Raw genomic sequence first — 25,523 nt, 5'->3', positions numbered from 1 at the left:
TGGCTGTCTCGGGGACAGCTGATAGAAGTGAATAATTAAATCCATAAGTAATCTTTGTATGATTTTTGAAAATTTTGAATAGTTATGTTGTCAGTGAATTCGATATGTACTAGTTTTCGACGACAAAGTACGAAATGTAGTAGTCTTTGCAGCGAGGCTGAAAATGTATACTTTTACGCAGTCGTCGATACAAGAGTTCAAAATATATATTGCTAGTCTTCCCGACAAAACTGAAATGAATTATTTTACAACGCAAATTGCAATGCGCTATTCTTCGTTGAGCACAAAGTAATGATCTACATGGATAAATTTAAATACAACTTTTTTGATAAATTCTTATAATTTTTTTATTTAGTGATTTCGATGCGTTAATCGCCTTCATGATACATATTAGATTACCCTGTTAAATGTTCTTAGCAAAATATATTGTACCTATTTCTAACGTCTAAAAAATTAAGTTTAAAGGGTTAGAGTCTTTTAGATAGTGCATCAATTTTCTATCGTCAACTTGATCACGTAATTTTTTTAACAAGAGCACAAAGTTTGTGTATGGTTGTCTTTGAATTTTTTAATTTTTCTAACTTAATCGCAACTTTGACAGAGATAAAAAATCTTAAAAGTAAAAAATCTCCAGTGAGGTAATCATTGATCAAAAAGTGAATTTAGGGTAGGCAAAATATAATACAGATAATAATCATGTTTACCGCAAGTCAATTAAGTTTACGTGCAAACGTTTTGCGTCTGTTAAAAAAGTTACGTCGTCTAGTTAAATAGAAAAATTGAAGCGCCATTAACGGATACCGCTAGCACATGAGGAGCCCAAAATTTAGTGAAAAGAGCAAAAAAAACAACTAATAGTTGCTTACAGCGCGTGTAAACGTAAGTGAGACTGATGTAAGGAGAGAAAGCTGTGCACGGTTGTGCGAGCTGCGAGCACGCTATATGCGCGACGAAGAGAGTGGGTTGAGGGAAAGCTGCCGCTTCTTTCGTGACGATTGGTCTATCGCACCACCGTGACGGGTCGCCGCTCTCAAATTCACTCCCCGGTAAAAATGGCACTCAGCGAGCCTATAGAAGTATTCACTTCAAGAAACATTTTTGAGTCAGTTAAAAAAGCTGACAGTTATTAATGGGATGATAATTAAAGAAGTAGTTATGTTCCCAGAATTTTTATTAAAGTATTCGGCATTATATTTCGATAATATTCTGCAATTTCTCATTTCAATTTTCAAAGAATGATTTCAGTAAGATTAGACGGAATATTTTGTGAAAGGTTGTCGTCAACATCTAAACAGATTTCAGGAAAGCTTTCCTGAAATATTACCACAGCTATAGTTGAAAGTTTTATGTAGTCTTAATGAAAGTTTCTGTAATATTACCTGAAAACATTTCATAACCTCACATTTGAATATTGCTTCCTCCTAGAGGAAGCTTTGCAATAGTAAAATTTTCAGTTTTGCTAAAACTTCATAGAAACGTATTTATCGGTGTTGGAAATTCGATTCGTAGGTTATTAGAAAATGTCAGTGCGGATGGCTGTGTGTGTACATATACTGTCAAAGTTCTGAAACCATGCCATTGATTGTAATAAAATTTGACATGCATAACTGTTTTTTGTTTCTGAATTCGGAATATTTTTTCATGACTTTAACCATGTTATATAATAGTGTTTTTGAAACAGCATTAAATTGCTTACTTTCTCCCGCAAGATTTTCAGATCTACAGGTCAGTTGAATATGAAACAGTTATGGTTTTGCAATATACAAATAAATATATAAATAAGTTTTTGCTGAGTTAGTACCTGTAGGCCCTAAAATAATTAATTAAAAATTCATATATTTTAGTAGTTTTTATAACGGCAGCTCTCTAATATGGCAGCTTGAAGGATATACAGACCTAACATAACTTGCGGGCATTTGAATTGATGCACATTGGTCATATATATATATATATATATATATATATATATATATATATATATATATATATGTGTGTGTGTGTGTGTGTATATTGCGATTTCGACAGTTGTTTGGTATATTAACAGTTATTTGTAAACAAGTGTTAAAACGTTAATATGTTCGTGTATTTATTTTGGTTCCTAAATACTGAGTATAAGGTAGATTAAAATCAACTAAAATCAGCAATGCCTCCGAAAAAAAGTAGATAGTGGTTTTCAAAAAGCTACATGACATTTGCCTTGGAAACGTTTTTGGATTTTTTAGTTAATAACAAGAATATTGGTAGCGCTAAAATAAGAAGAGTAAAGGTTATGAAGTAAGAATGGTTCATCAAATGCTTTAATATACAAATAAATACAAAGAAATTCAAAAGTTATTGAATTTTAGGTCAGCTCGTGCTAACTATAGAGATACTGCTGTAACAATGTTCAGATTCAACGCATTAAATACGCTGTTTTGATTCTAAAACTTTCTTTCTAATCTCTATTACGATTTTGGATCGAAGATACGACGACGATATTATCACTATTGGAATTTGTATGCTTTTATATATCTATATATTTTTTTATTCTTCGCGCTGCCATATTGATCACGTGAGCTCTCAATCGTTTTAAAGTCTTAAGAAACAACTAAATTTTCAAATCAACATTACTATTGCAGTAAAAATTGTAATTATTGTATTTTTGTGTAAGATTTAATCTTAACTTTATTGTAAAAAAGATTTTAATAATTATGTCTGTTTCCTATTGTTATGATAAAAGAGATGATTTTCTAAGAAAAAATTTAGAAATAATACTTTTCCGTTGAAAACAACTTAGAAAAAATCCAAGTGAATTCGCCGGAAATCGAACCTTCGACCCCTTTAGCGAGCGTGTATGCTAGTTACTGAGCCACTGACGCTCCTCGTTATGGTATTTAAAATAATAAGATTTAAATTTTTTCATAAAATTTATATATGATTTGATACTGCAACGGGGTTTTTGCGAACTAAAAACAAACAAAAGTAAGCGAGGAAGAGGAACCGATCCCACGATTCCGAGATCTCAAGGAGCGTGCTCTACCTTTGAGCCAGCGACTCACTATCCTGCACTTGCGCTGACTAACTGTTAGACGGGCGATGTTCGCCCACAATAGCTACCTACGTACTTACCTACATGGCACGCAGTATTCGGACCTCGTAACAGCTACAGTTTTCCACAGTGCTTTGGACCCTTCTACATTAGAACATAAAACACGATGCAAAAAGCAAGGCAAATTATGCGGGTTTTTATTTGATTTATATTGTTTTTAACATTCTAGTCTTACATTATGACAGTGCTTTCCTAATAATTTTTTATCCAACATATTTTTATATAACATATTGTACTCTATTGCTGTTAATAAAGTTGTATCAAATTTTACTATTAGTATTATAATTGTTCTTATAAGTTTATTTTTTATATTTTCGTAGTCTATGGCTTCTGCTACTCACCTGTATAGCAATGTTTACTTAACTCTTATCTAAGTGTAGGCATGAATTTAAACAGAGAATCAAATTTGATTAAGTGTATTTTATTTTTAATTTTTAAACAGTGCACGCCTATAATCTTATCAAATATCATCGCCATAAAGAAGCGCCATCTCAATTAAGAGGCATTTGATTTACCCGGCGAGTAATCTGCAGTCCTAATAATTTTTTATTGTACACGCCAAAAATCATTAGGTAGTGATTTTAAGATAGCTGCAAGTAGCCAAATTGTATGTTCCTATATGGAAAGGGTCATGCCCAAATTTCACCGTGAAAGCACGCCATCACAGACTGCGCGAGTGATGGGCGATTCTTTCAAATAAGTTTCAGAATAATTGAGAATCGAGAATCGTCGGTCAAAAAGAATCAACAGAAGAATCATTCTTTAGAAAAAGAATCGGTCGATTCTTACAGAATCGCCCATCACTAGACTGCGCTTGATTTTTCAAACGTACGATCGGCATTCCTATTTAATTTGCATACTTATTAAACAGGTTATTCCGATGAAAACTTGATTATTTATAAAGAAAATTTTAACATCAATTCTCAAATATTTATTACGAACAAAACTTTTAAACTAGATTAGTTGAATATTTTTAGGATTTTTTATATTAGTACACAGAAAACCGATTAAAGAGGAAGCTAAGTTCCCACATTCATTCCATAAATATATGTGTTTAAAGTAGATCTATTAAGAAAAAAGTGCCCTTTGAAGCCCAAAACTGAAGTAAGTCTGCGGTAGCTGAAATAATGAAAATAGTGATTTGTGGCTTTCGAAGACCTATTTTACCTGACATATGGTATTTATAAACTTTGTTTGATGACTTTTACAGTATGTATGAGTTAATATAATTGTTTAATTGATTATTTAAACAATTTAGGGTACTTTTACACAAAAAATCAATATCTCTTTTTTTTTAATTTAAGGTGGTGAGGTTCCCTTTAAGACCACTTAAAATTTGTATTATTCTCTCTCGCTCACCTAGCTATAATTAATTAATGATTGTTAAACGAACCCACGTAAAAAATTCATCAGAATTTCTGGCCGCGTCACTTATTCGTGCCCTGAAACTTCTGGCGACAGATAGTGACAAGCACTTACATATTGAGTAGCGATAGCTACATTTATTATATTTTATTTAATACAGCCCTACTTTATATAATCTCTGCAAAAATTATATGATAAAATAAAACATTTTTCGGAAGGTAAAACGTAGGCAAGTATAAACTGATTTTTATTTATTATTGATTTTCTGTTTGATAATGATATAATTCATTGAAATAATTATTATTATATAAGTGACAAACAATGTTCAAAAAATATATGAAATCAAATAGTTAAATAGCAATTACGAATTGGGAATAAACTTATCAAATTATTCTTTAATTCTATTAATAATTTCATTGTTTTCCTAATATCATTGTTAATTTACTGGCGGTATTCTACATTACTATGAACATACTTGCGTTAAGGTACATTGTAACGGGGTGAGACTTTTGACGTAAGTGGAGAAAATCACAAAAGGAGACGCCGGGCTAATGCCGCCTTATTTCGTCACACTCTATTCTGCCTCGATTACCGGCGTGGCGAGGGACGTTGTTCCTCGTTACAACATATTAAGCAATTTACTTTAATTAATTTTTTCGATAACTTTATCAGAAATAACTAAACTCTCAAACTCGAAAATTGCTATAAAAAAAGAGTTTAAAAAAAAGTCAAATACTTTAAAATACACTTCATGTTTTCAGAGAAACTTTAAAACTCACTATTACAAAGCTTGTCTGTTACAATGCCGCTACCCTAAGCGGGTCTTGGGCGTTGTCGTCTAGATCGGACGGGTGGGTGCCTATCACCACTACACAGCGCGTCCTTAGGTTGCGGATAGAGGAACAGCCCCTGAGAAAGAGGTTAGCTGCGAATAAATTGAATAAGCAGCCGCGGACAGCCGATAGGAACAGGCGTGGGTGTGATGAGCCCACACTGCCGAACGCATTCATCTAGAAACACTACGCAAGCACCACAACAACAAAAACACTTCACATTATCTCTTATCTCTCAATCTATCTCTTTCATCACACATTACAAAAATGGGCAAAAATCCTGCTGCCGAGGAGGATGCGGGAGCGATGACAACTGCCCCGAAAGGGGATGTGTAGAATGATTCGTCACCTGGTCTTACGCGGTAATGATGCCAGCGAAGGCGCGCTGCCTTGCAGGGGGGCGTTAGGATGCGAGAATGAAACCGTAGTGTGTCTGACGACGAATTGACACTGTCCTCGTCAAAGTCGGAAAGCTCTCATACTTAGTTCTAGAGAGGTATGGGGGTTATCACCTCTAGAACGGTGGACTCACCTGCGATCAGAACAGGATCCGAAGCGCGCGGGTTTAACATAACATCATGGCTCAAAAAAATCAAATCCGAACCAAAAGGGACTTAAGGGTCGGAACCTTGAATGTTCGCAGTCTATACAGAGCAGGTGCGTTTAAAGAACTCGTAAAGGAAGCTAATAGGTACAATCTAGATTTGGTAGCAATACAGGAATCGCGGTGGCCAGATGGCGGAGTACTAGCATCGGGTAACTTCACGTACCTGTATGGGGCCGGGAGTGGGGGATCTCTAGGCACCGGATTTCTCGTAAGCAAAAGCATCATACATTCGGTTAAAAGTTTCAAATCCGTCAATGATAGGCTCTCGTACATCATTATCGAAGGGGAATGGTATAGATATGTATTTATTAATGTACACTGTCCTACGGAGGACAAAGAAGAAGAAGCTAAGGATCTCTATTACGAAACTTTAGAGCAGGTAATCGACCAGTTCGCGACTTACGACACAAGAATAGTATTAGGCGATTTCAATGCTAAAATAGGTAGGGAGGAAATGTTTAGGCCTACTATAGGTAAGAAAAGCCTGCACGAAGCCAGCAATGATAACGGTATTAGGGTCTGAAATTTCGTGGCGGCAAAAGATCTTATAATCAAAACTATGTGTTTTAAGAACAAGAACATACACAAGGCAACGTGGATATCGCCGGACGGGGCCACACAGAACCAAATTGATTATTTCCTCATTGAAAAAAGACGTCATACTAATGTTCTTGACGTAAGGGCTTACAGAGGGTCAGATAGCGACTCGGACCACTTCCTAGTAGTAGCCAAATTAAGAGCTAGACTAGTAGCGAATCAAAATAGTAAGCGAGCAAACAAGGTAGAAAGTTTCGATATTGAGAAACTACGAGATAGAACAGAGCGAATTAGGTACGAGATAGAGATTAATAACAGGTTTCAGGCACTTGAAGAAGCAAACACATCGCGGGGGGGGGGGGGGAATGACGAACCGAATAGCTTATGCGGGGACATCGAAAAAACGGTAAAAGAGGCCGCGAACAAAGTACTGGGTAAAAAGAAAAAGCCAAAGAGCAAACCATGGTTTGACGAAGAGTGCGAACTCTGGTTTGAAAGGCGCAAAAAGGCTAAATTAGATAGCTTACAAAATAGAAGCGATAGGACCGTAAAAGAGTATTCTAACGTAAGGAAACAGACGAGCGCGATCTACAGAAATAAGAAGCGGCAGTATCAAAAGAATCTTATTAGGAGAATAGAAACTAACAGTAAGGAAAATAACCCCCGCGAAATATACAGAGGGATTAACGCCATCAGAAAGGGTTTTAGGAGTAGAGCGCAATTGATGAAGGACGAAAACGGTGACCTCGTAACAAATGACAACGAATTACTGTCGCTGTAGAAAAATTATTTCGATAAATTATTAAACGTGCACGAAAATAGCGAAGAATTAGGGGACGAAATTCACACTGCTGAACCCCACGTGGAGGAACCGAGCTACCAAGAAGTAGAGGCCGCGATTAAAAAACTAAAAAACAATAAAGCCGCGGGAAATGACTCTATACCAGCTGAGTTACTCAAATATGGGGGCGTCGAGCTCACTTTCAAAATCTATAAACTAGTATGTGCCATCTGAAAAATTAAACAATACCCGAAAATTGGAAGGAATCTATCATTATACCGATTTTTAAAAAGGGGGATAAGACAGACAGCAATAACTATAGGGGTATTTCACTTTTAGCAACGTGCTACAAAGTTCTGCCAAACGTAATACAAGCTAGACTCACTCCATTCGCGGAAGATATAGTAGGAGATTATCAGTGCGGATTTCGGCGCAACAGATCGACGAGCGATCAAATGTTTACCATAAGACAGTTGTTAGAGAAAAAGTGGGAATTTTGCGAAACCATACACCAACTATTTATAGATTTTAAAAAAGCGTACGACTCTATTAAGCGAAGCAAAATGTATCAAATTCTAGTACTTCTCGCTGTACCGAAAAAACTCGTGAGATTAATTCAAATATGTCTGAACGGAAGCACGGGAAAGGTCCGAGTAGGCGGTAATGTATCAGAACCCTTCATGATACGCGATGCTTTAAAACAAGGGGATGGGCTCTCTACGGTGCTGTTCAACTTAACGTTAGAGTATGCCATTAGAAAAATGCAGGTTAGCCAGCTGGGCGCAACGCTTAATGGAATAACGCAGATACTAGGCTACGCAGATGATTTGGATATACTGGGGGATTGTAGGGAAACGGTAGCAAGAAACGCGGAAATCCTCATAAAAGCGGTGGAGTATACAGGGTTAGAAGTGAGTGAATCAAAAACAAAGTACATGATTGTGGATAAGCTAGGCATCTGCAGAGGGGAGGAAGATCTCAGAGTTGGGAATTTTACTTTTGAAAAGGTTAGCGAATTCAGGTATCTGGGTACGACCATAAATGATAGAAACGAGATTAATGTCGAAATAAATAAGAGACTCCATTCGGGTAATGCTTGCTTCTACGCCGTGGGTAATTTACTTAAGTCGAGGCTGTTGTCTAAAAACGTTAAAATAAGAATATACAGGACAATAATACTGCCGGTGGTTCTGTACGGGTGCGAAACGTGGGCTCTCACTAAGCAGGCGGACAACCGTTTTAGGGTATTTGAAAATAAAGTCTTGCGAAAAATATACGGGCCGCAGAAAGATGAGGAAACCTGGGAATGGAGGAAACTACACAATGATGAGTTACACAATCTGTACGCGTCACCAAATATTAACAGAATAATAAAATCGCGCAGATTGGGATGGGCAGGGCACGTAGCGAGAATGGGAGACGACCGTACGGCAGCGCGTGTCATGAAGGGCAGGCCGATGGTAACGCGACCTCTAGGTAGACCTAGACGTAGATGGGAGCACAACGTAAAAGCGGATCTAGTAGAAATAGGACGGGTGGGTGTCGATCGGAGAGGTGCATCTTGGGTGGTGTTGACACAAGATAGGGCAGCGTGGAAGGCTTGCGTAGATGAGGCGATGAACTTTCGAGTTCCAAATGCCATGTAAAAAAAAAAAAAAATTACAAAGCTTGTTGAGAAAGGAAGAAATATTAACACACGAGATTAATAAATGTTTTCAGATAATATTACAAACATTTTCATGATAACATACAATGTTCAACTATAGTTGGGGTAATATTTCTGAAAAGCTTCCCAGGAAATTTTTTAAATGCTGAGAACAATCTCTCATTAAATATTTCATAATATGGATTCTGGAAACATAGCTCTCATTTTTTTTTTTTTTTTTTTTTTTTTTTTGACTGATTGAAAAATGTTTCGTATATGTCATAACCGTAATAACCATCAATAACCGTAATCAATAGCCGGTAGGTGGCGCAAAGTAGAGGAGCTCTGATTTAAGCATCCATATTTCAACCGCTATTTTACCTGAAATATACGAAATTAATAACAGATTTCGTATATATCGTGTTCCTGGAGTGTCACCAATTAAATCTGTGCATTAAGTTTGCTGCTGTGCCGAGTGATTGCTGAGATTCGCGTTGATACAGCTAGTCGCTGTTCCTGCCTCGTGCGTGCCGCCTTTCGAGGCTTATTTTCATTGACTTTTTACCGTCGGATGTAATTAGCAAGTCAGCATGGTATTCCCGGGTAAAGGTGCATCAGCGTAAGGTATGTGTTGTGGGCTGGCGAGCTTTCGGTGTTGCGGTATATTCAGTTTTGCATATACACCATTAAGAGTGACCGCAGCCGCCATCTTGCTATATATAGCTCTCTCTCTCTCTCTCTCTCTCTCTCTCTCTCTCTCTCTCTCTCTCTCACTCGCTTCGGAACGTTGCTTCGTTTTACCATCGTGCGTGCTCCGTGTATTGCTGCAAATAGCTGTTGTGCCGGATTTTGTTTATTGGAACATCATGCGCTGCTATAAATACATTTTACCAAGGCTAACCTAACCTTGGTGTATAGCAGCTGTCTTCTTGTGTTGCGGTCTGGAGTCGTACGTTCAGTGTTGCAGTCTCGTGTCGTGTTTGTGATCCATGTGTAGCTGTGTGCACTGACTTGTTGCTCCTTTGGTGTTCTTTCAGTGCACGCCCCCGGTACTTGTATCAAATTTTGTGAAGGGTTCGTTGAGAATTGCTTCGAGCCCTGTATATTGGATACTTTCATGTCGATATACGAGAGTTTTACTTCAATTTGTTCACTCGGTGATCAAGACATGCCGAGACCACTGAATAATTCTAATGTCTTCAGGCAAAAGCCCAAGAAAAGCTATGGTTTTGCATGTGACTTTGTCGACTGTGAGTGCTTTGGCATTGGAGGCATAAAGTGCATACAGTGTGATTGTTGCTTCCACGATGAATGTGCAGTACTGGCTGGATGCTCCAGAAGCAAGGATATCCTGGATATCGTTGTGTGCAACGTATGTAGCTCTCCTAGGCCTGTTGGTATTTCGGGTGCACGTTGTGGCTTTGTTTGCCCAGTGAATAATAATGAAGATCAGGTGCCACAAACTGTCAAGTGTTCATTTCAGCTTTTGCCAAACCCACAGGACATGGTTTCTCCTTAAGAAAATCTCTTGGTTATTATTAAGGCTGCTACTGATAATATTCGCACTACCATCACCTCGTTAAATGATAGGATTGGTGCCTCTAATGAACAGCTGTCTGGACATAACTCGGACATACGTGTACTCAAGGATAACGTCAACTCTATTGATAGGTGACTTAAGTTTGTGGAGCGTAAGCTTTCCTCAAGCAAGGCTACTTCTGCATCATCTACGTCAAAGACTCTCACTCGCTTCCTGGTAGTGCACAGTCTGCTGATAACTCGGTTGACGAGATTAGTGATCAGATTTATCGCTCCTTTAATGTTTTGCTCTATGAAGTGCCTATTGGTGATGATGATATTAGTCTGGTGAGAAAGTGTCTTAAAGATATTCTTAACTTGGACCTGGACAAGGTACAAGTCAGAAGATTTGCTAAATCTACTGCTCGTAGCTCCATTCCTCATAGAAAAATATCACGTGAGATCTCATCTAACCAAATTTTTGTTTTTTACGCGTTTTAAACCTATTTTAGTCAATTAGTGGCTTTTTTGCAAAATTCGATCTTAGAAAATGCATCATAAATTTTTACTTAAAAAAAATGTAGTTCAATTTTTGAAAAATTTTCTTAGTTTGAATATTTTAAAAAAGTCACTAATCGACTGAGAATGGTTTAAAACATGTAAAAAAATAAACAATTGGTTAAATGAGATTTTGGCGCGAGATCTTACCTGAGTTATCACGTGAGAATTTTAAATACATTTTCACCTATCATAGTGCGTCTTAGCACCAGTGCAGAGGTCATCGAGTCGTTACCTACAGAAGTCGACTACCACAGGAGATGTATGCTACTGCAGATCTTACTCCTTCTCATAGGTCTCGTCGGAGACAGTTGTTAGTGGCTGCCAGTAAGCACAATACAGCCCACCCGAATAAGCCTAAGGCAGTGAAATTTGTCAGAGGGCGTCAGACACTTATTGAAGCAAGGAAGCGTCAGAGTTTTTTTCTGAGGAACATGCGACTTGCGTCACATTGTTAGTAATCTAAAAAACTCCGTAAACCCTGGACCAGACGGTATCCCTAATCTTTTTGTTAAAAGTTGTTTAGCTGTCCTGGAAAAGCCTATCCTCATCATTTTAACAAAGTGTTGAGTTTTGGGTATTTTCCTAGAGCGTGGGAATTCTCTTGTATATACCCTATCTTTAAGCATAGGAACAAACGTGATATTAGCAATTACCGTCTATTTCTCTGATAAGCTGCATCCCTAAACTTTTAGATGCGTTTTTGACTACAACATTGTTCAATGAACTACTATGTACTATCACTAATAGACAACATGGATTTAAGACTGATCACTCTACTCTTACTAATTTATTTTCAATGATTTTATTTCCAAATCTCTCAAGTCCTCTTATCAGGTTGACATTATTTATATTGATTTTTCCAAAGCATTTGACAGAGTTGATCACAGCAGGTTATTATCCAAGCTGTAGAACTATGGTATTAGGGATACTTTCTTTCAACTTTTGTCGTCGTATCTCACGGATCGTTACCAGGCCGTTAGAATTAGCAATTGTATCTTCCCAGTCATTCATGCGACGTCTGACGTTCTACAGGGTACGCACCTTAGACCTTTTTTATTTTCCGTTTATATCAACGATCTAGTGCCTCATTTAAAGTTTTGAGATGTTTTCCTGTACGCTAATGATGTTAAAATGTATGCTAGAATAAGTTCTTTTGAGGATTTAGTTAAGCTTAACGAAGATGTTGCTGCACAAGGCGATTGGGCGTGTGAGAAAGAACGGCTTAAGCGTCAATTCTGAAAAATCTCATGTTATCTCCTTTTTTAAGGGAAGATCTTGCTTGCTGTTTGACTACACGCTCTCTAGCTCGGTGGTTAATCGGGTTGACGTAGTGAGAAATCTTGGTGTACTTTTTGGCTCGCGTATGACCTTTTGACCTCATATTGAGTGTGCTGTTTCGAGATACTATGGGTTGATAGGTTTTATAAAGTATACTAAATTCGATATTCAGACCATAATTTATCGATACCATGCCTTCGTTATGCCCTATTTTATTTATTATTCACAAATTTGGTCACCTTTTACTCAAACTGCCTCTAACTCCTTGGAACTGGTGCAGCACTAATTTATCCGTTACTTAGCCTATCAATCTCGTCAACCCATGGCATTTATTGACCACGACTACCCAATTCAGTATTCCAATGATTAATTCAGTGCACCGGTATCACGATGATCTCTTAGCTTTTTAGGAGAGCCAGTGTCATTCTAACTTTGGTTTTTACTCCACCCTTAATAGGTTGAAGAGGGTATGGAACCTTCTGTCCAAACGTATTACCGATATTCAATGTTTTCCTGAGTTTAAGTCTACTCTTAAGTCTTTTGTATACAGCTTCTAACTTTTAAATTTTTTATCATGTATTTTAATACCTTGTATAATTATTTTATACTTGAACTTTCTTGTATAAGTTCGTTTTGCGAGGGCTTTTTGCCCGTTTATGTAATAAATAAATAAATAAATATATATAATTGCGTTGAAATCTTTCAAAAGCTTTCTATAAACTTCTAGAACACGATGCTCGGTATCTCTAACAAATATTCTCCGTAAGCTTTCAGTTAGATTCGATCAAAGCTTACTCATGTATAACCAAGAATAAACCGGGAGCATTGCTAGTCAGATTACAGTAAGATTTCAATAATAAGCTCTTAGCTTACGGGGAACATGAGATTTCAGATAATGTCTTAGCTTAATAAAATATTTTTAAAAAATCCCTAGAATGTTTTAATAAGCTTTGCTTGAATATTTCTGAGGTTAAAGTGTTGCGAGCATTTGCGTGTTCCAGGAAGGTTGCATGGAGGCTTTTTGTAATGTTCCCAATAAAGGCCTTTTATGCATGTATTAAAAAATATATTAATATGCAATTTGTTAAAAAAGCGCATAAACGTTAGAGAGTTTCAGAAGTTTACTATTTAGAAGTTAGCCGGTTGTAATGGTTTAAATGAACGTTGCGGCGCGCACAAAAGTTGAACAGTGAAAAATCGCAAGGCGACTTTCCTATATAGCACCCAATCTTTCGGCAATATTATCTGAAGTTTGCATCGGCAGATTCGTCAGATTCGAAAATATTGCAGGCAGATTATTGAATATTCTGTCCAGCAATATTGTTGTAAAGGTAAAAAATTCAATATTATGTCAATATTGTAATATAAAGGTAAAAACATTAAATTAAACAAATTATATAAGCGTTTTTACGATTTCTCAATGCTCGTTTCGGGAGATATCATCCGTGAAAACGCTTAGTTAATTTTTTTAATTTAATGTTTTTTATCTTTTTATTACAATATTGACAGAATATTGCAAATAATCTTTAAGCAATATTGCTGCAATATTGTTATTTATTTATTTTTTTTAACTCAATCTAAAAACGGACAATACCCTTTACAGCAATATTGATGGACGCTATCCAGAATATTTAATAATCTGCCGCAATATTTTCGAATCTGACGAATCTGCCCACGCAACCTTTAGACAACATTCCCGTAAAATCTTGCTGTCAACTTTTCGTAACTTATATAAAAATTGCAGTAATATTGCTTAGAAATATAATGTTTCCTGCAATACTAACGTAAGATATCATATAATACTTTTCATAAAACGTGCATTACAAAACACGCTTTTCGTCTACGAAAAAGTGAAGCGGAAGTAGAGCTTTTTAAGCCTAAAACGAAAGGCCTTTTTAGTGTTTCTATATGTATATATACATATAAATACACCCACACATACGTATATAAATATATCTAAGGCAAAGGTGCTTACTTTTTCCCCTAGGGTAAAGCACTTTCGCCCCTGATATTTGTATTTTTATGCGTGTGTATGTGTGACACACACTCATGCATGTATGTATATACGGTCGGTCTGTGCGACATCCAACACAATTCAGGTTTACAGGCATGCTAAAAAGAACGTTATCGATGCACTAATTATAAAAAGCATTATAAAAACACTAATTTAAAAAGCACGGTACACAACCAGGGGCGAATTGGCTTTTTCAGACTTGGATAATGATTGAGCACTCGTGTCCGTCTCGGGCGCCCTCGACACCCACTCGTGCTCAATCATCATCCTTGCTTGAAAAAGCCAACTTACGCCCCTAGTTGTATACTGTACTATAAAATCTTGAGATTGAATTAACTGAATAGCTCTCCAAATCTAAAAATGTAAAAAATCACTCCAAATAGAGAAAAAATTCTTAAATTATAATTAATTATTTCATAAATTAAGTGAAAAATCAGAATCATGTAATTACAATGTAACGGATTTATGAAAATGGAATTCAATAATCATTTCATTTTCAAAAGCTAAGCTGCAAAAACATTTTTAGGCGACTTCTTCTTATTATGCACGGAAGCGATAAAAAGATTCGAACCGTCATTGAGTTTCAGAACTGAGCGATCAACTCCTTAGCTTCTACCGGTGCTTGGAGCCAAGAGGACGGTGTTTTCATTACTTCCACGTCGCAACCATCTAATCAGTGCAATCCGTACAGACCGTTGCTATTTTAAGCTTGCGCAAACCTTGACTATCGCCAAGAAGCAACGTTCGCTGCTTAGGGCTTAAGGAGCTTGCTTACTCTTGCACAAGGGCAAATGTTAAGAATTGACCTAGTGCAAATAAGGTAGCTCGTTTGCTTGTGCTACACACAGTGAATATCTAAATAGTAACAAGGGAAACGTCATCTAGACAAACGTCTGTGTTTCGGGGATATGTATTGGGATGGGCGCGCAGCAAACTTGAACAAGTTCGGTTGATTATCTTTATCGCTGCGCATATCGAGCTCAGTCAAGTTGTTCTTTATCACCTAGATCTCTCCTGAGATTAGGGTGAGGGTAAAAATTTTGAAAAATAAAGATTAGAAATTCAAAATTTATAAACTGAGATTTTATAATGAAAAAATTTATAAAACAATAATGTTGAATTAAAATATTGCGAAAGGTGATATTTGTAGTTAAAATATTGCAAAAGCGATATTTTTAGGAATTTCCAAATTTAGGTTTTCAAAATTATGCCTTTCCAATATTCTGGGACTTAAAATTTTACCTTTTGTTATAATTCAATTCGTAATTTTTGCCTTTCAAATATTTATTTTTCAAAATTTTTACCCTTACCCCTGAGATTGTAAGATGATTTAAAATTTTCAAAGCGCGTAATCTTACAGCGTGCATTACACGGAGCTTGCCCAAGATACTACCATCGACTAACTTCTGAGTAAGGGAATTCTGACGCTCTCTATTTCGGGATGATTAAACGATCAATATAAACATCTTGGAATCTGGTTGTTGTACGGTTATTACAGAGTTTAAAGAGTCGTGTTAGCTCTAAGAACACTGTTTATGCGTTACAACGATATGTAGCATATTTTAATACCGTAACCACCGTGTTTCTTTAAAATTCCTTTTTCAGGTAACTTTGCGAGACTGTTTGGTGGTAGATCAATGAAAGATACAACTTCTTCGGTCCCCGTACCTCCATCCTCATCATCAAGTCCAAGTCTCTTCATCTGTGGCTTGTGCTCCCTGAAACCAATATTTTATTTTAATTGCTTTACATATTTTTGCACGTTATACGAATGAAAAATATATTTCAAGCGCCTTCTTCGTTTTTTTTTTTATGATCGTAATTATTTTATAGTGTATAATATATAACAAGGTAAAATTATATAATATATTGTGTATATTTTAATTGTGATGTACTAGACTCTTACAATCTTCAGAAGCGGAGAAACGTTACAATGGGGAATAGATGAAACACCTGGCGTAGCAGAGGTTTAAATAAATTATAAGACACAGTTGGCTTATGCTAAACATTAATCTTTAATATATTCTGCAAACCCCGGTCAGAATGTTATCCAATTACAGTCTTCCTAGTGAAATGATAATTAGCCAGATGAATTCTCGTCAAATACCACGACGTCGCTATCAGAATCGCTTACAACATTCTACGGGAATATGAATCACTCGCAGCTCGTTATAGAGAACGATTATTTACTGGCAATTCTCACGACTTGCGCAATACTGGCAACACTATCCACGACAACTTTGATAAATTAAAATAAAGAGATAGTTCTCCGAAACAATAATATCAGCAATAACAGTTAGGACTTGACTGTTGATATTTGCGACCTCTAAAATGGCGTTTGCGATTCCCAAAAGGGCATTGCGTCACTTAAAATGGCGAACTACGGGCTCCTACTTCTGGTTGACAGGAATGTGACTCAGACTGCTTATTCTGAGCCCACTTTTTGTGGTCTATCACATGTAAAACGCAAAAGCTATTCGAATCTGTTTGAATGCACCGCTCAGCACCTTGTTTTAAAGTTTTCCTTATATAGCCCGAGACTTGTGCCTCAAGGGCGGCGTATAACGGGTAACTTAACAGAGGCAAGACCTATAATAGCGCAAGACTCCTAACGTTAATTTTCTAGATTCCTTGAGGATCAACGCAGCTCAACGCAATTGTTCAACCGATGTCTCGATTGCGATCACTTCGTCGTGATTAGACGCCAAACGTTCGCCAACACCTCAACTTATATCGTCGCTCCTAACAAAAAGTCGTACATGTGAATTTTCTGACGAAAACTAGTACATTTAAGTTACACTGCGAAAACTAATACATTTTGCACTCTTGCGTCAAAGACTAGTACATTTGCCAAGTTTACGTCAAAAACTACTAAGTTTCGCACTTCCACGACAAAAATTACTACATTTGGCTTTCCAGCATTGTAAAAAATTCCAAAAATGTCCAGAATTTTCACAAATTTTCTAAAATTATTCAAATTTTGAAACATTTTCTACAATTTTACAAATTTTATACAATTTCACACATTTTCGTTTTCTAAATTTTGAACATTTTTGTGGCATTGGAAAATTTTACAAATTTTGAGAATATGGAAAATTCTGGAAAATTTTAAAAATGTTCAAGAATATGGAAAATTCTGGAAAATTTTAAAAATGTTCAAGAATGTTTACTTTTAAAAATGTTCAAGAATGTTTACTTTTAAAAATGTTCAAGAATGTTTACTTTTAAAAATGTTCAAGAATGTTTACTTTTAAAAATGTTCAAGAATGTTTACTTTTAAAAATGTTCAAGAATATTTACTTTTAAAAATGTTCAAGAATGTTTACTTTTAAAAATGTTCAAGAATGTTTACTTTGCTGGAAAATTTTAAAAATGTTCAAGAATGTTTACTTTGCTGGAAAATTTTAAAAATGTTCAAGAATGTTTACTTTGCTGGAAAACCAAATATAGTAGTTTTTGCCGCGGGAGTGCAAAATGTAATAATAGTCTTCGAAGTAAAAGTGCGCAATGTACTAGTCTTTGACGCAAGAGATGGAAAAGTAAAAGTCTTCGCTGCGAGAAATGCAAATGTAGTCTTCGTTATGAACGACGATATACATACCCATATAGCACCCAAGAATTTGGCAATATTGCCTAAAGGTTGCATCGGCAGATTTGGTAGATTTAAAAATATGGTAGGCAGATTATATATTCTTCTGGATGCTGTCCAGCAATAATGCTATAAGATGTAATGTCCGTTTTAAGATTGCATTTCTAAAAAAACAATATGTATATTACAGCATTATTGTTTGCAGATTATTTGCAATATTGTGTGAATATTGTTAAATGAAGGTAAAAAAATGTGGTTGTCTCGGGGACAGCCGATAGAAGTGAATACTTAAATAGATGGTGTGGAATTTCGGAAAATTTGGAATAGTTTCGTTGCCAGAGAATCAAACGTATACAAAGTGAGAAATGTACTAGTCTTCGCAGCGGGACTGCAAATGTACTTTATAGTCTTCGATGCAAGAGTTCAAAATATATATACTATAGTGTTCGCGGCAAAACTGAAATGAATTAGTCTTTCAAATGCGTCTTAGTTAAGTGCAAAGCACTTATTTACAAGGATACATTTATTTGTGACTTTTATGATAAAATTTTATAATTTTTTGATTTAGTAATTTTGATGCGTAAATCGCCGCCATTTTCTTATTTTTCTAACTTAATCGCAACTTTGACAGAGAGTTAAAAAGTCTTAGGTGAAGTAATCTATGATCAACTAGTAAATTTAGGATAGGCAAAATATAATACAAATAAAGAAAATATAATAAAAATAATAGTATCGTACGATATTTTGTGACACAACGAGCGTAATCTGAGATTTAGAGAGCTCATTTTTGCACGAGCGTGCGGTAAATCGAGGTTTACACTAGGGCGTGTCATGCAGTGATAATGTTTACCGCAATAAGTCAATAATGTTTACCTGCAAACGTTTTGCGCATATTAGAAAAGTCACGTCGTCTAGTTGACGCAAAAAAATTGAAGTAACATGAAAAGGTACCGCTATATTAGCGCATCCGAAATCTGAGAAAATCCGATAGCCGCTTGCAGCATGTGTAAATAAGTGCGGCTGATACGTAAGGGAAGAGCTGAGTTGTGCGAGCATGCTAACATGCGCAGCGAAGAGTGCGTGGTGGGGGAGAGAGCTGCCGCTGCTTTTGTGACGATCGGTCTGTCGCACCGACGTGACGGTCACCGCTCGCCGATTAACTTCCTAGTAAAATGTGTACGCGGCGAGCCTATAGAAGTATTGACTCCAAAAACATTAAATTAAAATAATTATGTAAGCATTTTCACGCGCTCTCATGCTCGTTTTGGGAGGTACCATCTGGATGGTATTTCCCAAGACGGGCATGGAAAATCTTGAAAATGCATTTTTAATTGTTTTAATTAAATGTTTTTTTACCTTTATTTTCCAATATTGACACAATATTGCAAATAATCTGCAGAAAATAATGCTGTAATATACATATTGTTTTTTTTTTAAATGAAATTCAAAAACGGACATTACCCTTGCAGCAATATTTCTGGACAGTATCCAGAAGATTATATAATCTGCCTACTGTATTTTTAAATTTGCCAACTCTACTGATGCAACCTTTAGGCAATATTGCCGAAAGAGTGGGTTCTATATGGGTATAGGCGAAATACCAGCTTAACGCTGATTTAAAATTAATTCACCAGTATGACCTGATATTGAAGAGGATGCTACGGTTTATGGCCGAACGATCAAATTTCTTAACGAATCTACACAACTCAAAACGACTGTGCTCAATAAGACTACAATACTCTAATAACTCGACTCTAGACCGCAAAAACTGACTCGCGATTTCAAAGATGCCGGCACTCAGTCAAAACACACGAGGATGTAAAGACGACCGACTCGGCTGCTGGCTGAAACAAAAGTAGACGAGGAGGAAATCTCGCGTCTAATGGAGGTTCTGCGTGTTTCCGGAAGAGCCTTGATCCGCGCTCTCTCTACTAATTTCCGCGACGCTACTACTCCCGACGTCAAACCTTTGACGAACGCACTAGATATAAACCTAATAAGGTTAGACAAGGCTAGGTCGTCGCTACACGGCTATCGCGTTATCTAACGCGAGAAGTTGCGTTAAGGACGTTTAAAAATCATGTCACACTGGACTCTACTCGACGCGTCGCGTGTGATTGCACCTTCCGTGTGCCTTTAGATGCATGCGGTAGTAGTGTACGCTAGTAGTGTGTACGTTTTAATGCACCTTTTTTCCGATGAACTGAACTAGTCATGTTGATAAATGCAAAAATCGAAAAAATAAAAAAATGTTGTAAAAAACGGGACTATTAAGAGGCATTTTATCGGATTCTACCAGGTTGATTTGGTGGTTTTGAGTGATAAAAAACAATCTAGAAAAGGGGGAGGGGAAGATATTAATTTGCGCAATTGCTCCACTCCACGAAATTTTTCGTGGCATTAAAAAAGTAAGGTAGTCAACTGCTCTTGCTGATGCTGCAAATCCCACTCGACAGACATTTGGTACAAACGCCTCTCTATTGTCGGTCTACTGTTTGCATAGGGCGCGTCAGTGTTATTCTGCGCTGGTGCAGAGTAAACGTGCTACCAGTTGTGCTAGTGTGGAGTAAACGTGCCCGTAGTCTTTACACAAACGAACAGTAGAAACATTCACCAATTTTCTTGGATCCTGGATATTTATATATTATGGAAGAGTAGTTCGCATTTATTTGATCTGCGTTGTAATTATGACACCAGATCAATTAATTTGTATTGATTCTATTTTTTAAAAGAAGAAGCGTAGGATCATCACAATAATAAGATCTTTTTATATTATGTTTTAATAATAAAATAAATATATTCAGTCAATCCTTTTTTTATATTAATATTTTTTTAACAATATAAATTAATAAATGCGCTTTTATTTACAAAAAGTTTTTGACAGATACGCTTTAAGTTGCGTTATCTTGACTGAATCAAGAAAATTTTATAAATATAGAAAATATTCGAAATTTTTTTAAGTTCTTGACTGATACGTTTTAGTTGCGTTAGGCAGTCTGACTCTAAAAATTTTACAAGTTTAGAAATGTAAAATTTTTTCTAAGTCTTTATCTGCTTAAGGCATAAGTTGCTCAAGAGCAAGGACTAGGCGCTTTAGTTGCGCTGGCGCTCAAGTTGCGATTCAGCTTGTGAATAGTCATAGGCCGTGCATGGCCTTATAAAGGCTACGGAGAGAGCGAGTATTGCGCCGCCGATATAACGCTCACATTCATATTTGCACACTTACATTCACACCTACATACATTTTACATTCACACAATCTTATATTAATGCGCACGCTGCGCCGTCGCTACGTCAGAGCTCTCACTCAGGATTATTTGAACCTACGTGTCCGTTGCGCAGCTCACTTTGCTACACATGTAGATATATAAGCATTTTGCGCGCGCTCCCCACTCCATCGCTATTTCTGCTGCCGCCGCTGCTGGCTCGTGGCGCTACTACTGCTGTAGGCTCAGCTGTGGCCCGGAGCATTGACGGAAAGAGTGGGGGAGCCCCAAAAGTACGCGTAAAATCTAAAATTTTGTTTAATTGATTTTAGTTTATATTATAATTTACAGTGCGTACTGTGGAGCTTGTACGCGGTATTACACAGTGACTGTTCACCAGAGAATTTAGTATATATGATTGCATTTGCACCAGCGGTATAAACGATGTTTTATTGATTTACAAGTGATGCAGTTAAGGGGACACAACACTTTTAAACTGTGGAGAAAGATTAACAAAAGTAAATTACAAAGTTTAAGTAAATAATTTGATATTTTTTTCAGTGATACTTGGTAATGGAACCCTCAGATTTACCGTGCTAAACCATTAATTACCCCTACTTACCCATTTTGGCACTCGATGCAATGTTTTATGCATTTTTTTACTGTTCGTAGGAGTCCAAGTGAACAAGTAGTTCTTTTGGGCTAAATTTTAGGAGGACATTTTGTATACTTGCAGTTTGGATATAAATGCAGGGATTTTAATTTTAATGTCTAAAGAACGTTTTATACACAAAAAGGTGGTATAATAAGCGGAATAAAAGGAAAAAATCCAGTATTTTCATCGCCAAACATTTTCCACTTATTTAAATTAAAATTTCTGCATTTATACCAAAACTGCAAGTGTACAAAGTGTCCTCCTATAATTTTAGCCCAAAAAAACACTCGTTTACTTGGAATCCTACGAAAAGTGAAAAAATGCACAAAACATTGCACCGAATGGTAAGTAGGAGTAATTAATGTTTTAGCACGGTAAATTTGAGGGCTTCATTACCAAGTATCACTAAAAAAATATCAAATTATTTACTTAAATTTTGCATATTAATGTGGGACGTTACAGATTAATGCTAACAAACTTATGCGATGTGGCTTGATTCGATAGGATTCATGAGCCGACTACCTACCCTTTATTTACCGAATATTGAGGTAAATAGCGCCACAATCAAGCCCTGCGATTCTCTTGAAATATCTGGCATCATTCTCAATGGCACGCTTTCTTGGCGTAAACAAACTTCTGCCAACGCGAAAAAATGTTTTGCTGCGTTGTCTTGTCTGCGAAAATGCGGTGATTTCCTACTTGAAAGCACTAAATTTATGCTAATAAAAGCGCTGATATTTCCCTAATTCAACTATTGTGCCAGCAAATATCTTGACCTCTCAGAAGAGCTATATACCAAGCTCGCTAGATGCAAAAATGCTGCACTTAGGTTAGCAGCAGGAGTAAAAAAATTCGAACACATCACACCCTTCAAAGTTAAATTTGAATATATTTCCAGTGAGAGATAGGCAAGATTATATCTGTACTAGCTTTTTAAGGGAGTGAGGAGTTTTTTTTATCAAAGCATTAACAAGTACGCTAGCGCACACTTTATTTGGAAATAAAAAATGTCTGAATCTCCAGTTATTGTTCATCTTTTAGTAACAGCAACGCTGTGCTTTAGAATGTGATTTCACACAGCGTATCTAGTTTATGTAAGCAGCGTAACTTTGGGCTTAAATTGTACGACTACTTTCTAAATAAGTTCACGCAGAGAGTGCGATAATATTTTATTTAAGAATGACTGTTATTTGTTATTTTTTATGTATGCACACTCAAGGGTACTTATTCAGACGTCCGCATAAAACGAGTAATGATTGCTTTAGCAAAAAGGTACTTGTGCGGAATATGAATACTAATTATATATGAATTAGGACGTATGCTGACAAAAAGTACCTACACAGCGGGATTTATGCAGACTGTAGCATAAGTACCGCTACGCCGTGGCGAAACAGCGTATACTCGCGCGCGTGATGATAAACACGAGAGAGAGAGAGAGAGAGAGAGAGAGAGAGAGAGAGAGAGAGCAGTGCAACTGCAGCAAGCGTATCCAGGATCAGACGCCCTGTACTCAGATGAGAGAGATAAGGTTTGTGTGGTGCGCAGTGTCTGCACCTATGCGAGGGCGAAATTGCGCGCGCGACCTTCTCGTTATAGAAGCGTATACGGATACAAATATTCAGCGAGTCGCAAAGTTCTTGACGACTTGCATACTATTTTTTTTTTTTCTGTAAATTCACGCTTATTTCGCGCTAGTAAAATATAACGTAGTCTTATTATTTTACGTAATTTTTACGTTATTTATTGACCTTGTTCGCTCGATTCAGATCTCGGTTCCTTTCTGCGATTACCGCCGCCTCCGCGGTCGTTATCAAAATTTATTTAACGCAGTTGAGCAGCCGTGCCCTCACCAGGTAGACCCTAACAACATAAAGCAGCTGCGATAGCTGCATGTAACGAGGGTATACCGCGGGCATCAAGGAGTTCTCCGCCGCAATGAGGGAGCGCGATCCTATTGTTTATTTCTCGCAAAACCATACCTCGTTACAACATATCTATATAAATAAATATATATAAATATTTTTTTTTTTAATTTTTGCCCAAACTGTATGTATATGTTCTATATGTTGTACCTTCTAACGGAGTGAGACTTTGACGTGAGTGGAGAAAATCACAAAAGGAGATGCCGGGACCGAGAATCGATCCGACGCTCCTGAGATCTCTAGGCGCGCGCTCTGTACGTCGAGCTAATGTCGCCTTATTTCGTCACACTCTATTCTGCCTCGATTACCGGCGTGGCGAGGGACGTTGTTCCTCGTTACAACCCCCCGCTAGAGTCGGATTACCGTCGCGGTCTTCTCGCTCTCGTCAGCAACTGGCGCAGGTGGATCTGGGCGGCGCACCACCAACGCTCCCTCGCCTTCATCTTCTTCTGCGGGGGCGAAGTACGCCTCCACCTCGTAATCGGGAGGGAAGGTACTCCAGGGGTCTTCGCCTTCTTCTACCTCCGGATGACTACGTGAGGCCGCTCTTCTTCCCTGTTTAGGGCGGCCATCACGCGCTCGAAGGCTGCTTGCAGCTCCTCGGGACTCATACCTAAGCATATAAATTATCTAGCTTAGGTTCGCAGCTCTTTGTGCGCGCGTTTTTCGCGGTGACGTCGTCGGGTTAGAGGTCGTCGTGGCATGCCCGCGGTTGCGCGAACCCTTCGGACGACCAGGCCTCCTCTTCTCGGTGTCGACCTCAGCACTAGCAGTCTCTGGCGTAAGTCTTGCACGCCTCGCCGTATACACCTTTTTCCCCGGACGGCCTCTCTTCTTGGTCGCAGGGTTTAGTAAGATTACGCGCGGTTTTTTCGTTCGCTTCGGACGGTCGGCGACTTCGCTCGCTTCGGACGCAATATCGCTCTGTTTGCAGACAGAGTCTCACTCGCTTTGCGCTGGTACTTCGCTAGTACCCGCGTCTGCGCTCGCATCCCTCGGCGGTTGAGCGTCACCGTCTTCTTCACTCTTCTGCGACTCTTCGTCCGTTCTCCGTTCCAATTTTTCTTCTGCGGCGGCGTCCTGCTCGCGCCTCGCAGCAGAAGGCTTCCTCGGTTGAGTCCCGTATATCAGGATCTCCGGACTCACGCCTGTCGAGGAATGGGGCACGGTATTATACCCGAAGGCGATGTCGCTCAATCGCTCGTCCCATGTGTTATGGTTCTCCTCGACGAGCGCGCGCACCATGTTGTTTATGGTGCGATTCGCCCTCTCTACTGGGTTCGCCTGGGGGTGATAAGGTGGCGTCAACTCATGTCGCACGCCTTGTCCTCTGAGGTATTGATCAATGGCCATATTTTTGAATTCTGTTCCATTGTCCGACATGAATACCTCTGGCGCACCGTACCGCAAGAGGACTCGCTCACGGAGATGCTGCAGGATTGTCTTCGCGTTCGCCCGCTTAATCGGAATGCACTCTATCCAGCGGGTGAACAAGTCTTCGAATATGAGAATATACTCGTTTCCTAGAGCGGTCTTTGGTTTCGGCTTCATCATGACATCTCCCGCTATGATCTGCCATGACCGAGTAATCACTCGTTTTCCCATCAGGCCGCTTGGCGAGCGCTGCTCGACTTTGCATTGCTGACAAACGAAGCATCGTCGAACATACTCAGCGACGTCGGTGTACATACCGAGCCAGTAATAGTACATTGCGACGCGCGCACAAGTTTTCTCACGCCCCTGGTGACCAGCTGAAGGCTCGTCGTGACATTCTCGTAAGATTTCTGCTCGATTTTCTTTTGGCACGACGACTTTCCATGCCGTATCGTAATTCATAGACGCCGGCAATTTCTCATCTGGGCAGAAGTAGTACAGCTGCCCGCCGTACATCTTATACAGCGGATCTTTGCTCGGATGCAGCTGT

General features: G+C 38.0%; 1 protein-coding gene across 1 annotated transcript in view; it reads right to left on the bottom strand.

Annotated features, from left to right (window-relative positions):
* The window catches only part of LOC100116487, a 287,412-nt gene that overhangs the window by 71,825 nt on the left and 190,064 nt on the right, over nt 1-25,523 (bottom strand). The window contains exon 6 of the mRNA XM_032601580.1: nt 15,797-15,945. Within this exon, the coding sequence (XP_032457471.1) occupies nt 15,797-15,945 (149 nt within the window). The remainder of the gene's footprint in view (nt 1-15,796; nt 15,946-25,523) is intronic.

This window comes from Nasonia vitripennis (assembly GCF_009193385.2).
Source record: "Nasonia vitripennis strain AsymCx chromosome 2 unlocalized genomic scaffold, Nvit_psr_1.1 chr2_random0009, whole genome shotgun sequence".
NCBI lineage: Eukaryota > Metazoa > Arthropoda > Insecta > Hymenoptera > Pteromalidae > Nasonia > Nasonia vitripennis.
Note: the sequence above shows the minus strand (reverse complement) of the source record. Positions and strands in the feature narration are given on the sequence as shown.